The 17,089-nt window shown below is 31.1% G+C and overlaps 1 protein-coding gene across 1 annotated transcript in view; it reads right to left on the bottom strand.

The window, feature by feature from the left end:
- Positions 1 to 17,089, bottom strand: part of LOC130442925 (voltage-dependent calcium channel gamma-5 subunit-like) — a 289,009-nt gene that overhangs the window by 236,202 nt on the left and 35,718 nt on the right. The window contains exon 2 of the mRNA XM_056777334.1: positions 12,475 to 12,713. Coding sequence (XP_056633312.1) covers positions 12,475 to 12,688 — 214 coding nt within the window. The 5' untranslated portion in view covers positions 12,689 to 12,713. The remainder of the gene's footprint in view (positions 1 to 12,474; positions 12,714 to 17,089) is intronic.

Raw genomic sequence — 17,089 nt, 5'->3', positions numbered from 1 at the left:
CATTTACAGAGCTTGCGAAGTGAGTTGGATCTGGAACTTCTTCATTCTCAAAATAAGAGAAATCTGTATTGTTGGTATCAGGTGAAAAACTACAAAAAAAATATAATTTTCAAATAATAAATTTATTATCCTATGCTAATATTATGAAGCTGAGTTTGTTTATATGTGTGAACCCGCTAATCTCAGGAACTACTGGGTCGAAATGAAAAATTCTTTTTGTGTTGGAACCTCTATTTATCGAGGAAGGCTTTAGGCTATATCACATCAGCTGCGACCAATAGGAGAGGAGCATCAGTGGAAAATGCTGCACAATCAAGGATGATCTTATATATAAAATTTTCGTCTCACAATGTTAGTTACCATACTCCTACGAAGCGTCTTGACCGATTATTATAAAATTTTATATGCATATTCAGTGGGTCTGAGAATTGGCCAAAATCTATTTTCCATGCCCCTAAATGTTAAGGGTGGTCCACCCCTTAATTTGTATTTTCCAAATGAAGTTTTTCGTCCTTTGTTTATGATGCAACAATCAAAAATTCTTACAACTCTGAATTTTCAGTCTACGATCAACCCTTATTTTGTATTTATCAATTATAAACTTTTTTGGCAAGATTTTCTCAATTTTTTACCCTTCTGCTCTTAACCCCTATTTTTCCATAGCGATGTTCACTTTTTTATTGGATCCAACCATCTGTATTAGGGTTGCAAGATGGCAATCGAATATAATAATTGTAATACGATAAATTCTTATTCAGAATCGATAACTGATAAACTATCAATCGATCAGGTCTCTACCGTTCTCACCTTTCATCCAGCAATCATCTAGTAGTAGGGAAGAGAACCGGTCTCCTGTCTTATTCACTATAAAGTTTTCGGCAATTTTTTTTCGTTTTATTTGTGTATCAATCTTAACAATGCAATTGCCATTTATTCACAAGTTATTAATAGTAAATAAACATGTGTTGTGAGCTGACGCCCATTATCGTACCTGTACATGTTGTACTTTACATTTTTTGTAAATAGTTTCAAATCAAAACAGAAACGTGTACGTATTTGGTAAATATATGTGTTTCATTATTTTGAAACATAAGTCAAATAATAAGCAAACGAATACAATGTTAAGTCTCTGTGAGCGCAGTTATGTGGACCACAATCGCAAGAGGCACAAGATGAACGAAATCAACAGAGATAATTGGAACGAAGAGAATCGCGCAGATTCAGAGTCAACAGACGTTGAGGAATAAACCAACAACGCTAACAAGTTCTTCAAGCTTTTACTTTCTCGACTAACATTCCAGTATGAGCCTGATGTTGAATATTACGCTCATTCCAAAGTGATCATTAGACAACTATATGTGGCATGTTCTCGCATAATTTATAACAAAAATATGAATAATTTTTTTGATGTTTAGATAGTTTTTAATAATTTTCATTTGAAATAAATTCGTTAATTTCTCAGTACAATTTTTTTAATTACGGCCCTGGCCTCTTTTGAACCCGCTTTGAAAGCATTGGAAGTAATCTTCAAATTAACTCAATTACAATTCAACCAACTACAATAAAAAAGCCTCAGCAAAGTGATGCTCAAAATGAATTAGCAATTTAGGAGAGAAAGTGATAGTCTCTAATAAGGTTTGGGAGCAGATATATTAGATGTATAGATAGACGGCTAACAGGTATTCCATGTTGTGTACCTATTATATCACGAGAAATGTATTTGGAATTCTCTTTTACCACAATGAAACAGTGCTGGAAGAGTTCTGTCAATGGAATTAAATCTTGTTCATTGGAATTCCACCTTATGCGTAAAATCTTATCAAGAATGTTATAATAATATAAACCTCTAGAGGGAGAATGTGGAATGAGAGCATACTTTTTGCATATTATGATTATCATGTCGTACGGATTATTCATCAATTCCAAGCTTATACCATAGCGTTATATGGACTATTCTCAGTTGAAGGAAAGTGGCAATATATGAATTGGGACTAACTCCAACCTGTGGGGAATCTTAAAAAAGAGAATCGATTCATTGCTTCAATATCAGTTCATGCATTCCTATTCTCCTTGTAAAACAATGAGGAAACTTTCCAATTCTTTTGGAGTCATTGAAAGCAGCTATAAGAATATACACAGAATGTCTCATAAGTGATGCTGGTTTTCATATGTGAAAATTCCTTTAAAAATCTCTTAACTTGATTAGAAGAATTGCCTTATGACATTTTGTCGGCCAAAGTAGAAATCCATGTAATTATATGGTTCAATAATGAAACAGTTTTAGAAGGAATAATTATCCTACGGTCAGATCTAATCAGAACGTCTTCTCGACTACCTATATATAATGACTTTATAGGGGAAGTTCCAAGTGTAAAGCTTCTTATTACGCACGTAAATATATATGGGGTGCCATGAGTCTAGTTTAGTGATTTTTTTAGCTTCTTATGCCACCTAAGTACCATTGAAATACAGTGTCTATCAATTTCAATGAATTAATGTATTCATCACTTAAATAATTAAAATTAAACAACACAATAATGTGTCCAAATTAATTAACTATCAAAATACTAAATTTACAAGGGTAATTTCGGTTGTAAAACATCGTATAGGATTTCTAAATATGTATAGGATGTCCCTTAAGTACCATTCAATTACAGTGTGTATCATTTTTACTTAAAATTTCGAATTTGACTAAATTATGTGTCAAAATGAACAATTTAAAGGGGTAATTCGATTTTTATAGCTTTATAATAGATACTCTTATATAAATATATTTCTTCAATTTCTTAATGTGCACATCAATAAATTATAAGTATCAGAGAAACGTGAATAAAACAAATGATACGAATGAAGGTTGCGGCTACACTGATTTGATTAGTAAGAGGAAATGTATTCGTAATAACGTTTATGTTTCACGGTAATAGTTTTCGGTGATAAGTGTGGTTACGTTTGTTCTTTTGTTTTTGTTGGTTTCTTCCTAATATCTTTTTAATTCAATCATAATCTTTGTCACCTTCCAAAATTAAGGGATTCCCATTCATAATTATACTAATTATATCCTTCCGGAAGGATAATTCCCTAAAATGTTTATACATTTTCTGTGGAAATATATACGAAAAAGTATTCCCTTATAAATCTAATTATTTCAAAGGACTTCTAACACTGTTTGGAAGCTTTGATGTTTCTCTCTAAAGAATTGCGTGATGTGGTTGGTTTGTTTGGTCGAAGCGCTCTATAAAAAACTCACTTTGATAATAGCTATGAAGACTACCAATGCTTTGTGTCCAGTTTGTATTCAGTTGCAAGTGCATTTCTTTCTTTTCAATTTAATTAAATTTATCAACTAGAGGTTTTTTCATTCAATTCAAGGAAATTGTAAAATTTATTTCTGTGTATAAAAATATTTACTAAATAAATATGTTGAAGCAGTTGAGTTTGCAGGATATACGCTACTTTTTTATTACGAAAAAATGTTATTTCTCATAAAAAGTTCTGCTTTGGGTAAAATGTAAAATGCAACCAGCAGATAATTGAATTTTTCAGTGCTATGCGAAGTATTTTGAAAAATATGCATCATATTAAAAAATATAGACCTACTTTTTGTAATATCGGAAATTATTATGATGAAAATTTTTGGAAATTTTACGAAATAAACTGTTTGTTATTAGAAATTTGATAACTTTCAAATGTTGCTGACTCGTAATCTACAATTATTTGCAAATTTTTACAATTAACTGGAAGTAAATAATTCACGGTGACTAAATCTGGCAACCATTCTGGCCAAATATTTAAAATAAAATCAGTATCTTCATCTTTAAGGAGACGTATGCCTGTATCCTTTTCATGATAAAAACAAAACACTTAATTATTTCTAAAACAGAAGATTTTGGAGCCGTGTCTCGTGGTATTTAGTTTTTATCGTTGCTTTTTTATGACGAAGTTGTATAATTATTTGAAGATTATACAAATTTTATTCACTTTAATGTTGACATCAGAGGCCGAATGCTGGTTTCCAATATTCTAAGAGAATAAAAACCTTCATTAAAAATCGATTAATGAATCTGTTTTGGAAATTCTGTATGCATTTTTGACCGAAAAGTTTGTGATTTTCAAGTAACGATAATTCTTATTGTGGAATCGTATTAAAAATTAGTTGGAACTATTTTTTTTCTGGAAATATATGCCTATGACCCAAGGTACTTCCGTTTCATAAAAGGTTAGTTGTTTTTCTCAATTCAGAACTTCAATCTGATCAAAGTAGAATGTACTCAAACGGGTTCCATACAAAACTGAGGCAACGCTGGTGAGAGGAAGCCAAAACAGAGTCAAAATTAGCTTTATGCTGGAAAAAGAAAAACCAAAACAATACTGAGTCGATTCCATACTTTTGAGGGTAGCTTCAGCTTTCAGTAAAACCTCGAGAGTGGCACTGTAGGTTATAGGTAACGGACCAATAGACCTAATGATTATCGAATGAAGCTACATACATGAGAACACCGAGAACGAATAAAACAAGAAAAAGCAGAGCCAGAGAAAAAACTCTAGCAATGTGGCAAGGAAGATTGGGAAACGCGACAGTGAAAGCACAGTGGACAAAAAGCCTAATAGATTATATTCGCGAGTGAACTACGAACACCCCACAACTGATTACTTCCTAAGCCAAGTTTTGTTAGACCATGGGGTGTTCGAGACAGAAAATTGCATTTATAATTAACAGACATCATGGAGCACATTATCTTCAATTTCATCAAATGCTGAGAACTACATCGCGAGTTAACACCCCATAAACTTATAGAAACAAACAATTTGGGAAGTTGTGCAAACGATGATAACAAACATCTTGACCAAGAAGGAGAAAGAGAGAAAAAAATTGCCTACTCATAAGTCCCGAACCTAATCTTTATTGATGGGAGGGGGGAGTGAAGAAACCACCGATTCACTTAACAATAAGATAACAACCATACGGGGGGGTTCAAAAGTGCTACTTGACTAGTGCGTTCACAAGCTACGCTCATTTAAAAAGCTGTGCCTATTCGGTAGACTCACAGTCGCTGTGCGGATTTGATATCTTTCAAATATGACAGAAAACAAACTCGTTTTGATTCTAATTAGACTTTGGCATGACTTTTTGTTGTAGTCTTGAGCCGCCACTGATGATAGGTACGTTTTGATTTATTTCGCACTGTTGGTCAATTGAGTGAATTGAACACGAGAGAAAATTAACAAGAGATGCCAAATATTTGAATATAAAACTATGGATATAAAAATGAGTTTCAATTAACTTAATCACATATTAATGAAACCGGTGTACTTATGAAAAACATTCTACATATTTAAATGTTTATGTTATAGTCGAGAATAATATTCGGTATGTTTTTTTAGCTGGTTTTTCGACTATCCTGATACCCTTAGATTTAAAAGGGCAAAATTTTTCTCTCTCTTGGTTTCAACTTGTCGTTTATATGGAAATGGCCACTGTGATTCCGTATGTGATAAAAATAGTAATAGAGAATGTATGTGAAATGAGGCGATTTTCTTCTGTTATCCACTCGAACGATTTGGAAATGTGATGAAAATATTTGAAAAATAAGCTTTTCTGGTCGATTTTACAAATGGAGCACAAGCTAATATTTACAACAAAGTTTCGTGAGTTGTTGATTCACTTCTACATGGAAATTTTCATTATACTAACGAACTAGGAGAATATTAGAAAAATTTTTAATTGACTTTGAATTTGCATTTTTAAATTGCTCGCTTTTTTTCGTTCTAGTTCAAACAAACAGAAAAGTAGATGAATGTAACATATCCGAACATATATACTTTAGAGTATGCTTATTTTTTATTGAGTTTATAACATAAATTTATACATGGTGAATTTTATGTATGGAACGCCTCAATTACCTCGGAAACGTAACTCCGGCGAAGATAACGCGAATGTAGCTATAATTGAAAAATATATAGTGTGATCCATTTGAAATAACAAAGTTCATTATTTGTCCGGGAAAAAAAGATCTGACAACAATGTAAATACCTACAAGTTGTTTTTGAGATAATTGAGGCGTTATATACATAAAACTTACTCTGTATAGAATTTCAGATGGCGAAGATATGGGGAATGGTATTTCGGAAGTTTCTTGAGCTCTATTCGAATTGGCAGCACCTCCTAGAACTGCAAAAAGACAGTGACCGAGGTCAAGCTAGTGAGCAAAATATAGTTCCCTCTGACAGTATACAAAAGAAACCCCCACAATGCAGTAATAGGTTTTCTATATTCAAGCTATCCCAAAATGAAAATTATACTACTTACCAAATAAGAATATTTCAACGAGGTTCTCACTCTCTCGTTCTTTTCCTCGTGATTATCCTAAATAATCTTCGAGTTTAACCCAGTGAGGAGACATCTATAAGCTTAACTCGATGTAACAAATTTCTGCGATCAAATATATCGTGATTCATCATAGATTTCTCATCGGATGTGGTTAGTTTTCCATTTGGATAGAGCTAGGGCTAGACAACCCTTTGGCCAGTTCCGCTGTTTGAGAAGACAAACTTACCCGAAATCCAGGTCTAGCATACCCTATCCGCAGAAAACGACTTCATATTCGAACTTCCACATCTCCGTACTAAATTTGATCAATTAGCTGCTAATTTCATGTGGATTACTGACATGAAATTAATAGTTTGAAATACATAATTTGATATTTATATGTTTTACATTACTTTGTTTTATTGTTCGATTGTGAGTCTGCAATCCAGCGACACAATTTTGATTTATTTATTATCTGCTCAGCTGGAAAAAAAGCTTCAATCAAATTCACGAACTTTTCACTATAATGCTCGCGAAAACGATCGGTCGTTTCTAACGATGCCAATTCGATTTTTGTAATTCGTGAGAACAATGAGTCTTATAATTCCGAAATAATAAAATACTCAAAAACAGAACAAAAAAACATGAAAAACTATAGTTCAAGAAAAATATTGATACTCCTGCAAATATCTGAGAAAAATTTGAGAATTCTAACTGTTTTTGAAATTTAAAATTCCAATAAACATATGCTTGTTTTTGCTATCAAAGGATTGAGAATATCACTCAGTCACTCACTCTGCTTTGAATTTAGGAAGAATATATTTATTTTAGTCTCCTTCATTGCTCATACTACATCCAATTTAAGCTTTAAGCAAACTTGTTATAAGCATATGAATATATAATAATAATCTAAATGTATAGTAAATATTAATTGAAAACCTTTATGATAAACTCTCCTGGACGGAGCCTTTATAATCTGCTTTCTGTCCTAATTGTCGAGAAAATTGACTATGAAAGGTATACAACTTCACACATTCAGCTTGGAGCTTTTAAAACCGTTTTATTAGATTAACTCGTTAGAAAATTATGGCAAAGTGTAGTTTATTCTCGCACTAACGCCTAATTGTGTATGATAAAATATTTATTGTTCCCACGATACAAAGCGAGCTTTTGCATTTCCGAACGAAACCGAAATAAATCTTGTAATCTAGTAAATCTTGAGGAGCGTTTCCATTTACCGAATTTTGTTGATTGATTAAAGTACGTATCTTATTTTTTAATGACCATAGTTCTCTCCCCTGCATGTTCCTATCTATTCCTTCTTTTCAGCTTTTTCATGGCCTTTCTCTTCTTCTATTTCTTTTGTGGTGCCCACTATACGACCTGTTAAGGTAATGTGTTGTCCTACATTCGTTGTAAACGACAGTAACAGATTATTGTGTCTAACATCATTTTTTATCCTGTTTCTTTTGAATTTTCCCACTGCTCTTTACCAGAAGTCCATTTAGGATTTTTCTGTAGAGGTTCGATCTGTCACACTTTATTGCCATGTTATTATGCTTGTTTTATATATTCGCTCATTCATCATAGATATAGCTTTTCCATCCTGTATATTTCTCTCTTTAATTGCTGTAGTGAGTGCTATTTCTATTCCCAACCTCAATTTTTTTTCATTTGACAAATTTCGATTTCATATTTAATGAAGACTATTTGTTATTAGTTTTATGTGCGAGTTATATTTTAAAAATATATATAAATATAAAGCCTCTATATGACTTGCGTTTTGTGAATTCATTATGAAAAATGAGCATGAAATGATCTGAAAGTGGCATTTTCGAATAATTCTTACAAATATTTGGTTTCTATTACTTGAATGAACAGCCTCAGATTTCTACCATCTCTTAGGTTATTTACCTGGAGGTTTCCTTTGATTCGTTGAAATTTTTCAATAATTGTTTCATAAACTCCTGTCTACTTGATCTCTTTTTTCCACTTCTGCCTCCATCATGCAACATCTAACACTGAATATGGTCTATTCTTACTTTTGTCACTTAGATTTCAACTTTTATGTTTCTACCGATATAGTTGGAACTCAAAACGTTATATTCAGATCATATACAATCAATTTGCAACTCACTGGCTCCTCGGATTTAGTGTGTAGCAATCTCTGTTGGCCATCCTGATTCTCAGTTATAAAAACAGCGTCGTCGGTTGAACCAAAATTTTTTTGACATCTCATAGAATAACCTGTAACTGCCTTTTTGTCTTCAGAAATTATAGCGCCTATGTTCAACTTGAGAGAGTTGCCTTGTATCAACTGCTACTTGTATTTCCTTCTAAATTTGACTTTTTCATTATAAATGAATTCGATGACCAATTTTATAGTATAGGAAGTTTTCTTAGAGTACTTTGATGATATTATTCGAAAGGGAGGAAAATACGTTGATATATTCTTCATATTAAGCTTGAATTAAATGTTATTGGTACACGCGGTATAATCACAAAATCTGTTGTGAAAATAAACTGATTTAACAAAAAATATACAGTGTACAAGTTTTCGAAATGAAAGCACTCATCCTTTCGCATTACTTCTTGAACAAACACACCCGAAACAACCTTTTCTATCCCCTAATCAATTTTCGGTTAACAAAACAACCGTTAGTGAGAAATATGGTAACAGTGACGACAGCTACGCTTTTATAATCATCAAATAGTCCAAAGTTCGAAGTTCCCATTGTGCTTGACAAACATAATCACTTTGTAAGTGTTAATTGGAAATTCTCGTAGGTATGTCCATATTGTTCTCTGTTGACCTGTTCTCTACCCTCTGTTTAAGGGATGGTCCTTCATAATCCTACTAGTCTGCTAATTGTCCAGGATTGAGCATCAGATGTCGGTCGAGTAGGGCTCTTCAACGCGAAATTGATCTTTTCTCCAGGGTATGAATTTATACGACAAATCCAGACGATCTCAAATTTCTGGGTATTGGGTATGTATCATAAATCTGTTATAAAGTGATTATCTGAATATTATCATTGTTATTAATGTAAATTGTGAGTCAGGCGTATTCAAATGAATTCAAATATGAACTAAATTGAAGTTCAAACATTTATATATACAAAAAAAACTTCCTGCGTCGTTTATACTTGCTTGAAGAATCTCATGCTCTAATAGTCAAGAAATGGTTGTTAGATAATGTCATGTGGTCGCCCGGAATTTTCTATGCTTGATCCATGGTACTCAGTGAGATCTCGATTTATAAGAAGCTAAATAGTGACGCTTTCAATGTTTGACATCAACATTAACCAACTCAGTTATTCGATCAGTCTCGGTATAGTAAGGACATATTTGTCTGGGTATCAAATAATTTTTGAAGTATTCTTCTCCACTATTCACTTACCAAGAGTATTACAAAACAATAAAAAATGCTGTGTGCGTTTTGTGTGGGCGTGTTAGGTTAGTTATGAAACAATTTGATGAAGTGAAATTTGAAAAGAAAGCGTATTATTCCGTAAGGCGATGAAGCACTAACATCATCATTTTGATTTTCCTACAACAATTAGTGATGCTAGATATCATTCTGATTGTTATTGAAAATTTGCCATACTAAAAGCCATGTATAAAATAGATTTTTGAAGAAGATTATGTTCAGAAGTTGTAACTATAATTACAGAGATATTTATAATTTTATTTATTATTCTTTGGAATACTATAGTCTCTCTTTACATGTTTCTACTTATAGAAGCTTCGCTTGCTCCGTTTATAACTGTTACTACAACAGATATTACGAGCATGTCATGTCCCCAGTTTGGTTCAAAAGTGACTCAACACATTTGCTAGTTGAAAATGTTTCAAGGTATAATTAGATTTTGAAGAAAATGATGATATTAACGACAATACATATGATAATTATGATAATGATTATAATGACGATATTGATAATAATAATGAAGGTAACATGTACGATGATACGTCTAATAGGAATCATGACGATCATAACGATAGTAAGGACAGTGATTGGCACGAATGATAAATATGTGAGTTCAAGTTTATATTCATAAATATGTGGAATTTGATTTAATATGATATAAGATATGTAATTAGATTATGTCTACACTTGGTAAAATTGATACTTCTTATGAATACATTACTATTTTTCATTTAATGATTATATATCTCCAAATTAAAATGTAGTATTTTATATCAATCATAGCAAGAGATATGGTGAAGTAGGCGAAGGTATCACAAACACGTATGAAAGAAGCATCTTTTTTCAATCCCTTAAAACTAAGTTTTAAGAATAGTTTCATGGTGTTACTCTAACAGGAAAGTTGTGGTTTGGAAAATATATCATAGGGAGGATATGGTCATAAACAAAACAAAACCAGGCAGAGGATATTTTCCTATTGGAAATTCTAGGTACTAACATTCTGAAAATATTTTATTCTATTGACTGATGAGCCGGAAATTTGGCTGCCGGCTCTTGAACTGTATATTTTTTATCGAAGATTAGAAAAACGGGTAAAGAAGGTGAAGAAACAAAGAAAAATAATAGAAGCATAATTATAGATGCTTGCGTGGAAAACGACATGATAAGAAGAAATAAGAAAGATTAAACATTAAAATATTCATGAATTCACTAGAGAGAAGCCAAATCGGAATGAGTTATGAAGAGAGACCATTGCTATGAACTAAAGGAAGTACAGTTCAGTTCAAAAATTATTATCATGGGTTATTAAATAATAAATTGAAGAGAATATGGTACAGGACGTAGGAGGGAAACGGGAGATATGAAAGTAAGATCTAGAAGTGATATATGGATCTAACAAAATCATAAAGAGAACAGCGTGGTGAACTAATGCGATAAGACAATTGAAGGTAAAATACAAAAATGGATAAAATAATTATGAATCAGTAAGAAAAGAAGGGGAAAATTCCAAAGGAATATAGATAAACTTCGGACATGAAATAATAGAAAAATAAAAAATGAAAAAATATTCTATATAACACTAAAACAAGGAAGGAATTATAATAACGGAGGAGAATGAAATAATAGATAGAGGGAGGGAATACTTTGAAGAGCTAAGGAACGGAGAAATTAAGGAAAAAATGCTAGAAGAATACATTAATTGAGATTACAATTAGATGGGGAAAGGAAAATTAGTGAAATAAACTAAAACGTTGAATCTAGAAACATCGCCAGAATAATATACTGATGAAATATATTAGAATTACTACACGGGATAATGTATCAGAAAAATATATTAAAAATGGAACCTAGAAATAATACTACCTTTACGTAAAAAATAAGTGAAACGATATTATAAACACAAGCATACCAGAAAACATAATGATTAGAATAATGGGGAATAAAAAATTGAAGTTGAAATTACTATAGAATATGTGGAGTGGAAGAAGCACAAACGACTGAATATTCACAAATGGATAATTAAATGAAGAATCCATAATCAATGAAAAGGGAATTAATTTATGATTCATAGATTTGAAGAAAGCCTTTCATCTAATAAGAAGTCGAGAGTAGAATTGCTTAAAGACTCTCAAACACCCTGATATACTCTGCTGTCTTGTGTTTTTTAAAATAGTTTACGCTCAAAAAACCGAATAAATTCTAGTATACTTTTGTATGCTATTGGTGCCCAAAGCAATTCGGTACAATGGATAAGAAACTGCAAAAAATATCAGCTATTTTTTTACCTTCCTTCTTTCCCAAGGTTAATATTTCCGTAAAAATAATATAATAATTTAATCATGTGATCAATCACTTTATGCGTAAAAATTCCCAGATTTCCGGGCTATTAACAATATTATAATAACTCGTAATGAAATAAAGATATTTAGATGTTCATTCTCATAAAACAAACAATATTTTCTCTGATTGATTGATTCTAGGTTACATTTCAAAGTACAAAGTTTATGCTGATAAAATTCATGCGTGTTGGATTTATGAGATTCAATAAAGATATGTGGGTGAAAAAATCATAAATTACCTAAATAATATAAAATATATCGTTAAAAAACTAGCAAAAGAAAAAAAAAACTGTTCTTAGATTTATAACAATTTCATTTTCAAATCGATTAATCGTAACTAAGGAAAGATTTTACATTTCGGCGATTAGTTCATACTCATAATAAATATTCATACTTACGTATTGTAGCATTAATTTTCTTAACGCTTGGACATGTTCTCCACAAACCGATCTTAAATGAAACGCTTGTAGATATCAACGAATTTGGCAAAAGGACTGGCTCTTTCGTGTAAAGCCAAGAACCGCTGATGAAGGCAATGAGTAAAGCTGCCAAAGAGAAAAGACCCCACAAAAGGCCCAAGCGAGATAGGACCCCTCGGGATTTACAGCACATCGCATGAATATACCAACATTAAACACTGAAAATGAAAAATTTTATCATGAATATGCATGGTTTTCTTACAACAGTATCGTTTATATATGATTAACCTTTAATGGTATTTTTACGGGATATATGAAAGTTTTTCTTCAACATTTTCTATAATTCTATGGAAATGTCCATCAATTATTCTTTTTTTACAATTTGCTTATCAATTATAAGTTATAGATTGAAATACACATGAAATAATTGCTTCATCATATTTTTATAACTATTACGAAATCTTGGGATGATGTATCATCTGAGTAACTAAGTTTTTCAACATTACAAAATTCGGAAAATTATGAAAAGAATATAATCGAATGTGAGTAATGTGTATCGTTGACAGATGGTTGAAGTTCGTCTGGATTATTAGAAATTTCAACTCATGACAAACAGCTTCATTCAAAGTTTTTACACAAATGTAGCTCCAGATTTTTAAAATAACAATAAAAATTGATATTTGTTGATATTTTTTTTCATTTTAGGTCTCTATCGGCTGGAATTTCTTTTAATTTAACAATATATAATGTTGACGTTTCTACTATTTTCAATCTTTATCAAAATATGATTTGACACTGTCAATTTGCGTTTTTATATCCATCAATAGATCACCTACATCATAAATATCAAATTAAAATGAAATCAAAATAGAAACCTGCATTAAAAATTAATTTTTCCTCAGTTTTTACATCTCAAAAATATTTAGTAGTAAGTTATTCGTAGTTGCAATAAAATTTATGGAATCAAACTGTGAATTCTACTTAAATTATTCAGGTCCTTTTTATCATTGATAGCTTTCTCGTTTTTATGTATGTGAACCATTTCTAAGAATTATCTTTTCTGTGTATTTGATTCTGTTTCAAGAATTTCTGAATCTTCATAATAGAATGTTTGTTTTCTGATATATCGTGGTTCGTTAATGCAGTTTTATTTTTTATTGTGTTGATGACATTTTAATCTATTTTTCAAATTCTGAGATGTCTGCCCTATATAGACAGTGTCACAATTAGTACAAGGCACTTGATGATGATGATATTAGGATGATGTATTATGTCCTTTATGACTTAAACTAATATCATATTAATTGAAATTTTTGTAATAAAGAATGACATTAATTGAAGTTCAAATATCTTGAGAACCAAGTTGGTTTCGTATACCATTCTATTCTTATGTTATTGTTAATTTTATATAATGTGACATCAAGGAAATCAATTTTATTATTTTGTTCGATTTCAATTGTGATTTGAAGTTTTTTATTATAAGAATTGAGTTTTTTATTTATTATTTCAATTTTATTCTTTGTACAGCAGTAATGAAATTATCTACGAAATAATAGGATATTTATATTATTTATATTGAGTTTCCTCAAGAAGTTTAAGAAGTAAGAAATTCGAAAAATTGATATTAGGAGTTTATAATATTTATCATCTTCACTATTATCTTGAAATATCGACATTTGGGAACTTTTTTAATATGTATGTATATATGATTGGAAATAATGAAGTATTGACAAGCAGTGTGATTGATTTATATAATCTAGGAGAGGCAATATCAGAGGTTCATTATTAGAAAGAAATTTCGGACGTTAAATGGAAACATCCCAAATAAGTTTTCTAAAAAACTGAATCATGAGTATAAATTTATTGTTTAAATGTGAAAAATAATTTTCCATCGACTCGAATAATTAGTCACGTAGATATAAAAAACTAAATTGAGAATTATTTATCACCAGAAAACTTCGTGTTGATCGTTTCAACGTGTCTAACTTGTCCATTGACTGATGTGGTGGAAACGAAAATTAGCGCCGTATCATTGGTTGGTAAGCAGATCGAAATCATGAACAATTAATGAAAATGTAGCAATTTAAATAAAAATTTAAAGTTAGAATTGTAAGATACTCAATCATGAATTATTTATCTTTAATGTATCTATAAGTTTTGAGATAGATAAATAAAACAAATATTTATAATTGGATATGGTTTTATTATCATTCAAAATATTCCCCATTAAAATCATTATACTTTTGCATTATACATTCGATGTTTTGACTGCTGAATAACATTTTTATTTGAACTAATTTGTGAGAGCACACGATTTCGTAGTGTATAATGCTTCGTCTTCTGCGATTGGTTTGTCTGATTGTTTTGATCACTTCTGGTAAACAAATGCTGATGTAACATTCACAACTGACGTTTTCATAATGGAACGGTGGCAAAATGTCCAGTTATTTCGAAAAAACAGGCGACCATTTGCTTTGAAGTGCTTCATGAACATTTGTTGAATTTGGCTCGACTTGAAAGACCCATACAGTCAATTGTTGTTTAATTTTGGGTTCATATACATAAATCTATGATTCGTCGCCTTTCACAATCTTATATTAGTTTTCAAGGCACCGCGATTGAGTTTTTGCAACATATATTTGCACCAATCGACACGAGCTTTCTTTGAGCGTTTGTCTTATTATAGGATATCGAACGCGGATAAGTATTTTTGACATTCTAATGTTCATGAAATATTCATTGTATGCCACTGGAAGTAATACCCAAGTATGCCTCAACCTCAGGGTATGTTACATGACGATCTTCATAATCAGTTTACACAGAGCATCGATGTTTTCTGGCACATCAGCAGGAAAAGCAGCGATTCAAGGTGGCTCGAGATGGTGCTTCATCACTAAAAATCGACGCAAGTTGTTTGGCACACTACTTTTGGTTCAATCCACATCGAAAGTCATCGAAAATCATCGCACGAAAATGTTCGAGACTTATACAATTTTTTGACCAAGATTAATGTTTCAACTATCCGTAAACAACTCAAAAAACACTCGTTTGACAACACGATCTATGTATGTTCACTATTAAAAATAACATATTTACATCAGTGTTGGCATAATTCAAATCTGAACTAACATCCATTGTATAGGAAACTAATTTAAGAATTAATTTTCTGAAGAAAATATTTGTGTTTATTGTGTGAACGTGAAAAATAACTTTTTATTTACTTTCTTGGAGAAAACGACAAGTTGGAGAGAGTAATGTTCTTAACTCAGACACAGAACGATATCATGAACGATTAATGGAAATGTATCAATTTAAATGAAAAAATCCCAAGCTTTTTTTGTTTAGTAAACTCAATTAGGAATTATGCATCTATATAAAACATATGTGTCCGTTATAAGTTTGAACGTGAAAAATACGCTTTTTCCGTGGAAAACTAGACGGTTGAATTCCACCAACCTATTGGCGACGTATCAGTATTATCAAACAAATTATTTGACTCACTCAACTTAAAAATTGAAATACCTATTTATTATGAAGGATACTCAAATTAAATTCCGTTCAAATTGAGTTTTAAATTTTAACATTGAGGATATTGTAAAATTTTACACTTTCATTACCACAGAATGAGAACAAAAACAAATAAAGTTGAGTTTCTAGAGTTATCTGAGCGCTTGGTTAATGTTATTTTTAATCACACCAAGAGGTTAAAATTATGAATATATATAACAACGTGAGAAACTTGTATAAATTCCTATTTTTGAAGTAATTGGAAGCTGTACGAAGCTCGTTTGATTAAAGTTTGTATTAATTGGAATGAGCGACGCACAGTATTAGAATTTCCCATCAATTAATCGACTACGTTGTATGGCATATCGGGTTTAGTGAATTTGTTCAGGTGAAATGTTGTGAAACGCAAAATTTCTTTGTTTCGAAAATTATCGAAAATAAGGATTCTCTAGGTAAACAACTGAACATAAAAGCAAGAATTATTAAATATTGTGATCAATCAATTTTTTATAGGAAAAATTGTGTTTACTTTCCTGATAGGATTCCGAATAAATGTTGGTACCGATATTTTTTGAATAAATAGATAAATGACTTTTGTTGTCACAATTCTGTGGCAACTGAAAATATTTTTTTTTTCCTTTTATTTCATACAACAGTCAATTTAAAAATTATTTCCGTTCACACCTGAGTGAAAATTGTTAAAATTCAGAATACACAATGAGAGAATGCAAAAAAGACTGTTAAAGCCTGTTAAAATGAAGTAAAATTACGGTCTATTGTCATGTTAATTATCAACTTCGTTCAGAGATGTAATAGAGTAAACCAAGAAGAATCGACAAGTACAAAAATTCAATTCTAATAACACATTGGTGAGGTATTATGGCTCCATAAACGATAAAAATTATATGAATAAAAAGCAGTTAGATGTGTAAAATCACGAACATCTAAGGTGACTTACACCGATTATAATAAATAGAAACAACTTTTCTTAGAGAGAATACTATTAGCTTTTCCTTGAGAAAACTTTCACAAAAGATATCAAGTTTCAGTTTCTTATCACATATACGAGTATGTAGAACTTCTGACA

The sequence above is a fragment of the Diorhabda sublineata genome, chromosome 4 (assembly GCF_026230105.1).
Source record: "Diorhabda sublineata isolate icDioSubl1.1 chromosome 4, icDioSubl1.1, whole genome shotgun sequence".
In the NCBI taxonomy this organism is placed as follows: Eukaryota; Metazoa; Arthropoda; class Insecta; order Coleoptera; family Chrysomelidae; genus Diorhabda; species Diorhabda sublineata.
This window is presented reverse-complemented; position numbering and strand designations above follow the sequence as displayed.